Here is a 12,926-nt window from a genome sequence, read left to right on the forward strand (position 1 = left end):
TTATTGGTGAACTTGAAAACTTGTACTTAAGTGAATTCATTGAATTAGCTATTCTTATAAATAAACAATTTAAGTAAGTATATACGTTTAGGCCTTAGGGTGTTCGTATGCATATTTCTAGGCCCATTCAATCTTCTAAGGTCCGACTAATAATTACCTACGCCAATAAACAAATTCCAATTGAAAGCCCAGAACTCTTTCGGGCCCTAAAATCTGAGTTTATTGGGCCAAATAAAAAATAGCCTCAAGAGTTTCCAAACATCACAATTAATCTAATGCATTGATTTAATTTTAGATAGTTATACTATTAATCGCTGGATTTGGCTCATTTTTAAATCCAACTGTTAATGAAAAGTATAGAAGTAGAAAGAAAAGGGCATGTTGATTTTTCATGGGTCGCTGTTAGTTTTACTTACGTACGATATACGGTCGAGTATATTTATTGGAAGAAAACGATCTACTTCTTTTTAATAAATTAAATTTATAGTACATGTCAAATTTGTTAATAAGATTTTTAGCTTGATGGGTTGGCACGAATATTAAAAGTAGGATTCAGATTATTAAACTTATAGCTAAAACCCAAAAGTAGAGCTGAATGACTAAAATGAAAAAATAATTGATTTCTAATGGATGATGGGATACTTATTTAATGTCTTAGGTTAAATATCATATGTAAAGAGCGGATACAAAAAACAAAAAATGACTAAATATAAACAATTACATCGTGAAAATTTAACTAAAATTTCATTGTCCACTAATTTTATGACATAATCAGTTATGTATCGAAGATAAATTACATCACCGTTTTTTGAATTCTGATCTTACATTAATGAAATATACTTATAAATGTTATGATGGCTGGATGGATTCTAATTACATCAAATTCCATGGAGGGCAAAATTTCTAAATATTCCTCCCTCAAATAGCAAATACTACTATTTCTTAAAGTAAGATCAAAGTTTAGTGGTTTCATAATCCATGTGTCCATCACATTAGACTTTATTAAGAAATTCAATCATTAGTTACCACAATTCCCATGTTGGAAAATTACTATGTCGGCAAGGACAATTAATGTGTAGTGCACCATAGCCTTGTTGAAGGGTCCCCACTAAGGCTTTCACCTCAAATAGCTATGCATTCAATTATGGATTTGAATTACATCTCACCTAATTTAGATATTTATTGGGATAGTTATACTTCATCCGATCGAACGAAACGTTTCCCTTCATTTATGAATTCAATTTTATTTTTATATAATTTGCAAAATACATCCCAATGTCCATGTACCTTTGTTTCAATAAATTTATATAGATTTTTTTTTGTTTTAATAGACGATGGCATCATAGACGAGTTTAGTTGGTCTTGAGCGATCCCATCACCAAAAATTTATATCAGTTGTCAACAATCTTTCAACCGTATGATAGATTTGCGTGTATCTCGACTCGATCTTTAATTAAACTTTAATAAGCTCAAACTTATTCATTAAGCTAACTACTCTTTAATTTGAGTCCTATTTAATTGTTAGCTCGACGTAATATTAATTTGTACCACTATCGAATGTAATATTGATCTTTCAGCTTAATGCAAAATTACAAATAATATGAGATACCTTTCACATAATTATTTTTTCATCTTTACGATATCCAATATTTGATTATTAATTAAAAGTATTGTTATTTTGATTTAACTTATTCTACCGAAAAATGACTATGAATAGTATTTTGCAGTATGTGATTGAATATGTTTAACTAAAATCCTCAGCCAAAAAGAATATTAGATCCTTTTGTAATAACAGGGGAATAAAAAAAAAAAAAAAAAAAAAACAGGTAATCAATACATAGATATGGTCTGCAGGAATTTGACATGATATCAAACCAAAATCAGTGTGTAATTTTCCGTACGTATTGGCCTATGAGGTCATCCTTCTAATTCTTTTGATCTGTTAGTGTAATTAATCCACACACTCGTACATTATCATAAAATCCATCCTTAATTTACTGTATATGTACATTTCATTAATAAATTTATTCTAAAAGAATCCACCCTTACAATTGCAGCGTCGGTGAGTTTAAAACAAAAAAAAGTTCAAATCTTGAAATACAATTATGAATGGGGCAGAAGAGTGTGCCCCACAGACCGCCAATTCGTTGCTCTACTTAACAAGGTAGTGTCCCTACTAGCCTCTCTGTAATCGCACTTCTCTTCTTCTGCGTGTGAGTGAGTGAGTTAGTGTGTTTTTATGCTAAAAATATCTTTCTCAGCTTCAGCTTACAGACTTACACACAGAGGGAAAGAGGGGGACCTCTTGCTTGTTTTCAGGTACTTGCAATTTTGAGCTTAACCAAATTCTTGATAAAAAGCTGTCTTTAAATTCACTTTCTTGCTTTGATTCCCATTTGATTTTCCGATCTGATTGGGATTTGCTTGGGCCTTTTTGAACTAGGCTTGTTCTAGTTTAGCTTTTACAGCAACAGTGATTTTTCAGTTACTTTTCTTGTTCAAGAATGCATTTTTCGAACTCAGATCTAATCTAATCAATATTTTACATGCTTGGATTGTTGTTTATTCTGTATTTGAGCAGCCACTCTAGATGATTTGAGGTTTTTGCAGTTTTAAAGTCGAATTAAAGCTGGATCATGATCCAAAAGCTTATCAATTTTGTTTAAATCCTTGTAGTTGATTCAGTTCACTAAGTTACTCTGTTGATCTGTTGCATAATGTTAGGGACTAGGTAGTTTCTTGATGCTGTCCTGAGCAAAAACATGGCAACAACACCAAAGGTTCATTCTTCGGGCAGTAAAGGGAGGAGTCGGATTTCCATTTTCATTATCATCGCTCTCTGTTGCTTCTTTTACTTGTTGGGAGTGTGGCAGAAGAGTGGTTTTGGTAAAGGCGATGGCTACGCTATGGAGATGAATAAGCAGCAGGTGAACTGCAATATCTCCCCGTCTCTGGACTTCGAGAGCCACCATAAGTATGTGGCTTTTGTCGAATCATCCGAGCCCAAAGCCAAAGTGTTTGAGCCATGTGATGCTAAGTTCACTGACTACACGCCTTGCCAAGAGCAAGACCGGGCCATGAAATTCCCTAGGGAGAACATGATTTATCGAGAAAGGCATTGCCCGCCGCAGGAGGAGAAATTGCACTGCTTGATCCCAGCGCCCAATGGATACACGACCCCTTTCCCTTGGCCAAAGAGCCGTGACTATGTTTATTACTCTAATGTTCCTTTTAAGAGCTTGACGGTGGAGAAGGCTAACCAGAACTGGGTTGAGTATCAGGGTAATGTATTCAAATTTCCAGGAGGTGGGACGATGTTTCCTCAAGGGGCGGATGCATATATCGATGAGCTTGCACGAGTCATTCCAATAGCTGATGGCACAGTCAGAACTGCTCTGGACACCGGTTGCGGAGTATGCTCTATTTTCCCCTTTGTTTTACTTTTATGTCACGTTTTATTAACTCATAATCTTAGATGATGACTATTTCTAGGCCTTGATAAGGTTTTCATGGTTTACAATGAGTTCATTGATATCAGTTTTGTTTCAATTAGGTTGCTAGCTGGGGTGCTTATATGCTGAAGAGAAACGTGCTGCCAATGTCGTTTGCACCAAGGGACAACCACGAGGCCCAGGTGCAGTTTGCTTTGGAGCGAGGCGTGCCAGCAATTATTGGGGTGCTTGGTTCCATAAAACTTCCTTACCCGCCCCGATCATTTGATATGGCACAATGTTCGAGGTGCTTAATACAATGGGCTTCCAATGGTATGCCACAAACCAGGTGTTCTTAAAATATTTTAGCTTCTATGATAGTATTATATTATTAGGAAATACTATTATCTTTGAATATTTGGTAATTGTGAAGCAAAAGTATTTCACATGATCAAGCAAATATTTTGTAAAATGGAGACTGGAAAATGTCTTTTAGTAGCTATGAGTTACATTCTTCGTAACATGCATATAAACACTTTTAAATAACAATTCCAAGGTGGATTAAGAATGATTTCTATAACTTGCTGCTGAGAAATTTTCGGAGACTGTAAGCTTTCACAAAGATATCTTAATCTGTAAATCATCAAAAAACACCTCTTAGGTTCCAAACTTCCAATCTACAATGGCAAAAAGGTTGTGGACGGAGCAGTAATTTCTTTTGTCAAAGCTGATTTGTTTTGCAATATGTAGATGGCATGTACTTGAAGGAAGTTGATCGGGTTCTTAGACCTGGTGGATACTGGGTCTTGTCTGGTCCTCCGATCAATTGGAAGACATACTATAAGACGTGGAAAAGGACAAAAGAAGATTTGGAGGCCGAACAAACAAGAATTGAAGATTTGGCCAAAAGCCTTTGCTGGGAGAAGAAGTATGAGAAGGGGGATATTGCTATCTTTAGGAAGAAGATCAATGCCAAGTCTTGCAAAAGAAAATCGGCTAACTATTGTGAAGCCTCAGATGACGACGACTTGTGGTTAGTTAATCATATCATGAACTTTTTACCTCTCCATTTGATGGTTGTTTTATTTCTCCCTAATGTAGCTTTATGATGCGCCTAACGCTTCATCTGCTGCATCCTTACACTGATAAGAATGTGTGATATGCTTCATTTTAATTGTGTTTTTATGATATGAGTGTTTACTGAACTTCTTTTGTTTTCTTTTCTACTTCCCCGTCATGATTCTCAAGGTATAAGAAAATGGAGACGTGTGTAACTCCCTTCCCAGAGGTGGAGAGTCCTACTGAAGTAGCGGGAGGAGAGTTGAAGAAGTTTCCAGCTCGGCTTTATGATGTTCCACCTCGGGTACGCAATGGTGAAGTTCCTGGGGTCACACCGGAATCGTACGAAGAGGACAGCAAGCTTTGGAAAAAGCACGTTGCAGCTTACAAAAGGAGTATTAGATTGCTCGGCACCACAAGATACAGAAACATTATGGATATGAATGCTGGCCTCGGAGGCTTTGCTGCGGCCTTGGAGTCATCAAAGCTTTGGGTGATGAATGTTGTTCCGATAATTGCTGAAAAAACTCTAGGCGTCATCTACGAGAGAGGATTGATCGGCATGTATCACGATTGGTATCTCCGTCCACCTTTTTCTCGCTTATCAGCATTTTTCCAAAAAATGGGCGATTTTTATCTTTCCATAAGAATCATTGAGTTGAAGCCAATGATATGTTTTTTCTTTTGTATTTTAGGTGTGAAGGATTCTCTACTTATCCAAGGACGTATGACCTCATTCACGCCAGCGGCTTATTCAAATTATACGATAACAAGTAAGCAATTCAGTAATTTCATGAATCGAAGTTAAAGGGAAAACATATCCTTGAGCATGCTCACTCACTCCTAAGTAATCTTCACGTATATCATGTCGTACGAGAAATATAGGGCAGTTTCCTGTTAATAAAATTTCGACCCCTCTTACAATGTGACACAAGTTTTTGTGATCTTAGTCTTGATTGGATAAAATTGGTTGTCTCACACTCATGAGTCACGGCTAGTTTCCTTCACACTTGAATTTTTTGCTCGAACATCTATCTCTCGATTGAAAATTGGCATGTGCGTGCGCATGTGTGTGTGTGATATGCAGCATACTGAAAGCAGTTGTGAACAATGTAGGTGTGAATTTGAAGACATACTCCTAGAAATGGACCGGATTTTGAGGCCGGAAGGGATGGTGATCGTTCGGGATGAAGTGGACGTGATAAACAAGGTGATGAAGATCGCGGGAGGGATGAGATGGGATTTAAAAATGGTGGATCATGAAGATGGCCCTCTTGTTCCTCAGAAGATACTGATTGCAATGAAACAATATTGGGTGGCAGCTGCTGCCTCCAATTCTACTGATCAATGAGGTTATGCTGTTATATTGCTATCTTCAGGAGAGAAAGACACACTTAAAGTAAATCTTAGCAATTATTTACTCAATGAATTTTGTTTTATTTACTTAATTTAACACTATCAACTTGGAGGGTGCACCATATTTTGTATTCAGCAATTGTATCTATATTTGTTTCAAGTTAATGGACAAATAAGAGAAGTTACTTATTTACTGGTGCGATCATCTTTTCATGATTGAGAACTTTCAATTGTTTTTAAAGTTGAAACACACCTATATGATGCTATCTGATAAAAATTATTCTAACTTAGGGCTAAATTTGATATTTTCCAAAAAACTTAGACTTGGTTACCCAACAATTTTACATTATGGCATGTCAAGAAATATACGTGCATCCACTGGTATTTTCTAAAAACAATGTCATTTGTGAGCCTAATTTTGAATTACAATCTTAATATGCTTAGATTTCTTCGACGGCTTGCTTCCATTTTGATATGCATGCATCACATCCATCTTTCCACCATACCATCAACGGATAACATCAAATGAACAACAATCTCTTTGACATCAGAACTATCGAATTTTAGAATGAAAACTGTAAATGAAGATAAATTGTGATCGTCCAATGTTATGTGATAGTGTATTTATAAATGAAAAGCTGAATAAAAATATAAACAACTAATTTTCAAATTTTAAATGGTTAGTGACGAAGTGTCATATCACACTTGGTAGTTGGTATTATACCTCTCTTAGCGATTGCGTCCCGCCTTCGCTACAACACCCGCAGTGCCAATGTGAGCGGTGTGGTACTAGTAGGGGTTGTTGCAATGAAGATTATTTACTTATATTAAGTAGTTTAATTATTTACTCAGATTTATAATTAATGGTGATTATTCAAATTTCACATCGGATTTTTGTCAACTCCGATCCAATCCAAAAATCTAAAATCTATGAAAAAAGAAAATGATTCGATCTGAATGGTCTGAGAGTCCGAATTCGAAAATTCAAAATTATAAAATCTGATCCGACACGAAAATTTTAACAGCTTAAAAATATATAAAAATATAAAAAATTGAATCCAAAAATCTAATAATCAAATATCATTAGAATCGATCAATACAGAAGTTTTATGTAGTAGTAGTATATTTTTAGATTCTAATAATATAATACAAATATATTTATTGCTAGAATCAACCAAGTTTAAATTATTAGAGGCCCGATACTAAAATTGGCTGCATCTTCGAAATTAGGCAAGGCCTGTCTGCAATCAAAATCGTAAAACCCCCCTTTTTCTTTCTTCTTCCATTTCCGGCAGTCTTCTCATTCTTCGTCTTAATTTCTTCCGACGATTCCGAGTGTGCTCTTCTCTCTCTGCTGTTAATCAGTAAGTTATTTAATTATTTACAGAAAACCAAGTCTAACATCTTAGTTCCAAAGGGTACAATTTTAATTTCAAATTGATCTTGGATTGCTACGCTTTTCTGCCGTCACAAAAATGGCGGTATCAACCTATTGAGAAGAGCTAACATACAGAAAGCTGCAAAACCTTTGGATAGAAAATGTGATACTAGGATTGTTCTTGGCAGGGAAACCAGAGACCTAACGTGAAACTTGACGCTAGTATTGTATTGCACTGAGTGTTTGGTGAAAGGAGAGAATTATTTGGAATGGATGCAAAAGCGAAGCAGAAAGCATCGTTTCGAGCGAAGTTGAGCGCTCAAAAAAAGGAAAAGCAGCGGATTGATTCTCCCCTTGTAAGGTATTGCGTCTGCTTGATTTGAATGCGGGTTTGGTTGTGTAATTTTAATGCGTGGGTTAGTTGTTGATAAATCAAGTACTTTTGTCATCAAGCCCTGGATTATTTTTCACTTCTTCAAAATTGCAACTATGTTGTTTGTTTAGTTATTTAAGAATATGAAGAACTTTAGACACTTAATAGATTCAGTGGTAGTGGAGTACTTATTTTTACAGTGTTTGTCTAATTGCATTTTGATCTCGAGCATGAGGATCAGGTGAAATTGTGAAATCTATGATTTGTGAATTTTAGTGATGCAGAGTTACGTACTAACTTATTGTGTTGAGAGAAAGTTGAAATTTTTTGGTGAGCTTGCATTCGGGTCCTTTGTTTCTGTTTGCAGAGTAAAGTCATTGTGGATTTTTCATAGTTTGTTGGGAATATTTTGATTGAAACTGCTTTTAAGTGATTATGAACTTTGGGTTACAAAATATATATACGCTTTTTTTATTAATTTCCCTAAAATGACGTCCTTTGCCATTTGTAATGCAGGTATAATGAACATGATCAACCCATATGTAGAGTCTGTGATGTGGTTGTCAAATCTGAGCAGCTTTGGCCTGCACATCAAGCATCTCGCAAGCATCACGAGGTAAACTATTGTGATATAAAGTTTTGATGAATTAATAATATAAAAAATTTTAGTTGAGCTGAAAGTATGAGTGTCATAAGAGAGGGGGCACCGTGCCGGGTCATTGGTTCAGTGAAGTTTGCATGTTTCTGCTAACAATAACCATTCGTCTTATAGGGATATAAGCATGATGTGTGCTTCTAGCTTGCCCCCCGTAATATCGTATGGCATCAACATGCATTATCGATGTTCTTAACTTTGTACTTGCCATTTTATATATTGGCAAAGCAAGTTATGCTTCATGAAATGAATTAGTGAATAATCTTTATGAGATATTGATCCTCAAAGCACCATTTCAAGGGTAAAAAGGTAGAAAGTGTGAACGTCTTATGTGGAACTCAGTATCTGGTTTGTGGATTTATGGACATAATATTGGAGCATTGAGATACTTTTATGGTTTAAAGGTTTTGTTGGGTAGTGTTTGATGTTTCTTGTGTAATACTAGGTCTTAAGTTGATTAAGGTTTGACTTGTCCACTGGAGGATGAGAAATGGAAGACAATTACATAGTTCTTTTTTGTTCTACATCTCTCGAGGAAGCTCGGTCCCTCTTTTATTTTTTCACCATGCAAGAGTAATGGTTGAAAATCTTCAATCCCATGTACTCACTTCATCATCCATTAGGATGTCAACTTCTATGTGATTTGATTTTGTTCCAAACCTTCTATGCACACTATTTCATACGGGATATAGAAATCAATATTTCATCTCTTACACAACTTTGCAGTTGCATTTCGATTTAATATTGCCTGAGAACAATCAGCTTGCAATAATTTGCATATTTCTGTCTTACTTTTCATAGTTTCTGGGCCTTTAGAAGTGATGCCTTTTATTATTAAAATATACTAGTACTAGTTACTTTCACTTGAATTATCCTTCATCGTTTCTCTCCTTGTTCAGGCTGTTGAAAAGTACAAAGCCAGTGGTGCTGCTGCAAAAAATCGGGCAAATAATGCTAAATCTGAGTCTGCTAAAGATTTACCAAAGCCTAAACCTGAGTCATCCAGAGATTTGAATGCTAAACCTGAACCTTCTGTTGCCTTGCCTAAACAACGATCATCTACTCTGCCACCTGGGTTTTTTGATGATCATGATACAAAGAGACAGAAAATTGGTAAGTATCTATTATGGAATTTTGATGATTTCTCTTTCAGTGTCAGACCATTAGTAACGTAAGTGAATAGTATACTTGTATTTGGCATCTTTGTATTTTAATCTTTACATCTGTAACCAAGGGGAGGCTTAATATTTTACTTTGAATGGATACACGACCTTTTGTGTACAAGCTTTTGACATTTTGACTGTTCTGGCTTCTGATCAAGACATCAAGTTGAGATCTACTTTTGTTGGATTGAAAGCTATGGATAGCTGTTTTAATTTTTTATTGCTCGAAATCATTTATGTACCACATATTATGCAAACCAATGAAGTAACATATGATTTATATGAGAAAGGATTCTTAATGCTAATAACTGATGCAGAACAGGTTAAATTCTCAAAGGAGGATTGGATTGCTTTCTAGATTATGTTGATCAAACAATGTTTTCTGCCGATAAACTATATGTGACTTTCTTCCTTGTTATTAGAAAGGGAACCCAGGAAGTTTGGAAACCCTGATTCAGTGGATGATTCCGTGCATATAAAGAACCAACTTGCCGAGGCTTCTGTCTCAGGGAATGGGATCAACAGATCATCGACTGCTACAACTGAGGACATGGGACAACTGGGGCTTCAGGCTGCCAATGATTTTAGGCAGGTGTCAAAACCAGCCACTGGATTAGAATCTAAACAAGCCAAAGGAGCACTCCCTGCAGGATTTTTTGATGACAAAGATGCTGAATTACGTGCACGGGGAATCACACCTGTCAAGCCTGATGTTAAGTGAGTCCTGTTTTGGTTTGTTTTCGGTATCTGGTTATGATTAACGATTGATGGTATGGTGGTCTTTTAGAATATACTTTGCATGAGTAACTGCTTACTTAAGCATGATTTTTGTTTTTTCTTTTATGGAGTAGCACAAAATCTACAAATGTAAATTGTGGTGAAGAAATGACAATGTAGTTATGTTCTTAATTGAATCCTGCTAAGAAAAATGAGGCTTGACTATTGGGAATCGCAAAATTTGATTTGATTAATTCCATTGATTGTTTATATAGCAGTGATGCATTATTGCCCTAAGTGTACTAAACTAAGATATCATCATGATTTTTTTGATAAAAGTCTTGGATTTCTTTGCTTAATTCTTCGGATACTATATGATGGCTTTTTCTTGGGCAATTTATGTGAGAATTCTGCTGAAATTAGTGCCAGAAATTTCTTGATCGACATGTGTAACTTATGCTGAATGTAACTACCCATACTGGTTTTCCCTAATTGAATTTGTTTGTTGAAGAGCACCGTTTTGCTCTTGCATCTCCATTAACTATATGTCTTTCACGATTCAGTTTAACTAACATATGGTTAATCACCAAAATGGCAGGGATGAATATAAGGAGTTTGAGAGATTGATTAAAGATGATTTACAGGAGATAGATAATCGTTTGGAGGAAGAAGAGGTCAGCCTCCACCCTCTCGCCCTCCAGTATACTAGATACAATATCTTGAAGTCAAATTCATAGACTGACCGACCCTATCATATGTTATGTGCAATGATGAGTTGTGCCATTGACGTATTATTGTTGGTACTGTTACAGTTTGATGCAGCTGAAAATATTGAAGAGGAGGAGATGGTTGAGCAAAGGTAAATTATTTATTTATTAGGATACAAGTCTATTGAGCCTGCAATGTAGCTCTAACAATGTTAGCTATCTTCTTGATTCATAGGAACTACGTAGATAGGGTTGAGATGTTAAGAAGGAAGAAGCTCGAGATTAGTGCTTCCAGATCTGCTATTACTCCTAAGAGTAAGGAAGTCGCACGCAAGGATTCCAGCCACGACGACTCGTCCAGTGATGATGAGGATGAAGAGAACTTTAAAGTCGATTGGAGAGCTAAGCATTTTTAGGCACACTTCCTCTCCGTTGCAGGTGATCATCTCCATGAGCATTCATGTATCTTCGATGCTAAAAGCCTAAAACAGCCTCTCTCTTTAAGAATGAAAAATCGCTTCAGTTATTAGGGAATCGTAAGCTTGTCAGCATATCTTGTAGTAACAAATTTGTTACATGGAAACAGTATCACGATTTTATGATTCGTTTTTGGATGAAATTGCTTTTTTCAGGGAACAGATCGGTTTCTTAGGGTTTGAAAAGTTTTCGCTTATATACTTGATTAATCGGAAAATTATTATTTTAATTAATATAGCTGGATGGGGAGCTCTATTGGTGTAGATGGAAATGCTGGGAAATGGGATAGTTTTCTGAACTATGCTTTTGCTAAAATTCACAGTATAACTGAAAATTCGTTGGTTAGAATTGTGGTTAGCCCATTTCAAAAATAACAGATTCTGGCCTATTGAAAGGATCTTATGAATAATCAGAGGTCAATTGGATTCCATTAGTTATGATGATATGAACTTTCAATTGTTTTTGTATTGGGTTTATATAACTCTTTATCACTAATTAAATATTTTATTTATATTTTAATTTGTACTATTTAACTTTTCTTAGAGGTATTTTCTATTTAAATTAAGTACTCCCTTTGTCTCATTGAAAATGGAACATTTTCCTTTTTGAATTGTCTCGTTAAAAATGAAATATTTTCTAAAATAAAAATATCTCTACTTTAACCTCTCTTTTCTTTAACTCACAAATAACATTACATAAAATTTTGGACCGAAAAGCAAACGTTTCATATTTATTTGGACAGAGGTAGTATAAGTCAACTTTGAGTCGAAGATTTGAATGATTATGATACGTAAATTAGAAATTTATCATGTTGACTGATTATTATGCCGTGTCAACACAAAATGTTGTATTGCTATCAAGTTCGTGTTGTATCAGAACAGACATAAGTTGTGTTTGTGTGGGGCAGATCTTTAACAAATTGTGTCTCTGTGCTTGGCCTTATATCATCATATTGTTGTTGATATCGTATCAATCCCTATAACCTCGACTCAGACACTGAGTGTGGGACTGATTAACTGATGGCTGGATAAAGAGTAAAACTTGATAATTAAAAAAAAAAAAAAATTGGTGATTTTGTGACTATAAAAGTTAGAAGTTAATGAAAGAGAACAAGGACAGCTTCAAAAAGAAATGGTAAAAGGAGGAATCAGATTGAAAAAAGAACAAAGGCAAAAGAAATATAAAGAGGGCAAGAGGGATCAGATTGGTTAAGATGAGAGCGCCTAATTGTCGTAAAAACAGGCGGGGCAGACGCCCTTCTCGCATGTTTATTTGCGAGCATTGACCACTCATCACATCCCTTTCAAAACTTGCCTGAAGGATCATGCTCTACTCCAAACCCATCTCTACCCTTTTGTAATCACGCCCAATACCCTCTCTTTCTTCCGCTCTCGATGTGGGACAGTGGGACCAAATAATGCATGCCTCTCATTTATATCTGCTACAAATGAACTCAACACTTTCATTTTATTACTACAATGATCTCACTATAAACACTCACAAGGGTAGTAACTTGCATTTTGAGATAGGAAGAAGGAATCCTATGGTTATTTTATAAATACGACAAAAGGTCTCAATTAGATTTCATGTTAACTCTTTAATTTTAGATT

General features: G+C 35.5%; 2 protein-coding genes and 1 non-coding gene across 3 annotated transcripts; 2 read left to right on the plus strand and 1 right to left on the minus strand.

Moving 5' to 3' along the window:
• Positions 1-2,175: 2,175 nt before the first annotated feature.
• On the plus strand, positions 2,176-6,039 carry LOC125213657 (putative methyltransferase PMT14). Its single transcript, XM_048114315.2, has 7 exons — positions 2,176-2,319; positions 2,725-3,413; positions 3,554-3,764; positions 4,182-4,464; positions 4,680-5,066; positions 5,186-5,263; positions 5,607-6,039. The coding sequence occupies exons 2-7, from the start codon at positions 2,763-2,765 to the stop codon at positions 5,839-5,841; spliced, it is 1,845 nt and encodes a 614-aa protein (XP_047970272.1). The 5' UTR covers positions 2,176-2,319; positions 2,725-2,762; the 3' UTR covers positions 5,842-6,039.
• A 1,010-nt stretch (positions 6,040-7,049) lies between these two features.
• Positions 7,050-11,475, plus strand: LOC125211728 (zinc ion binding protein). Its single transcript, XM_048111636.2, has 8 exons — positions 7,050-7,210; positions 7,413-7,585; positions 8,114-8,213; positions 9,152-9,365; positions 9,838-10,132; positions 10,731-10,806; positions 10,945-10,991; positions 11,075-11,475. Exons 2-8 carry the CDS (start codon positions 7,494-7,496, stop codon positions 11,253-11,255), a joined length of 1,005 nt encoding a protein of 334 aa, XP_047967593.1. The 5' UTR covers positions 7,050-7,210; positions 7,413-7,493; the 3' UTR covers positions 11,256-11,475.
• A 1,036-nt stretch (positions 11,476-12,511) lies between these two features.
• Positions 12,512-12,617, minus strand: LOC125217203 (small nucleolar RNA Z279/snoR105/snoR108). Its single transcript, XR_007175623.1, has one exon. It is a non-coding gene; the product is annotated as a small nucleolar RNA Z279/snoR105/snoR108 (small nucleolar RNA).
• Between the last annotated feature and the right edge of the window lie 309 nt (positions 12,618-12,926).

The sequence above is a fragment of the Salvia hispanica genome, chromosome 3, assembly GCF_029641045.1.
Source record: "Salvia hispanica isolate PSC_SH4W2 chromosome 3, Shi_PSC_v1, whole genome shotgun sequence".
Lineage (NCBI taxonomy): Eukaryota > Viridiplantae > Streptophyta > Magnoliopsida > Lamiales > Lamiaceae > Salvia > Salvia hispanica.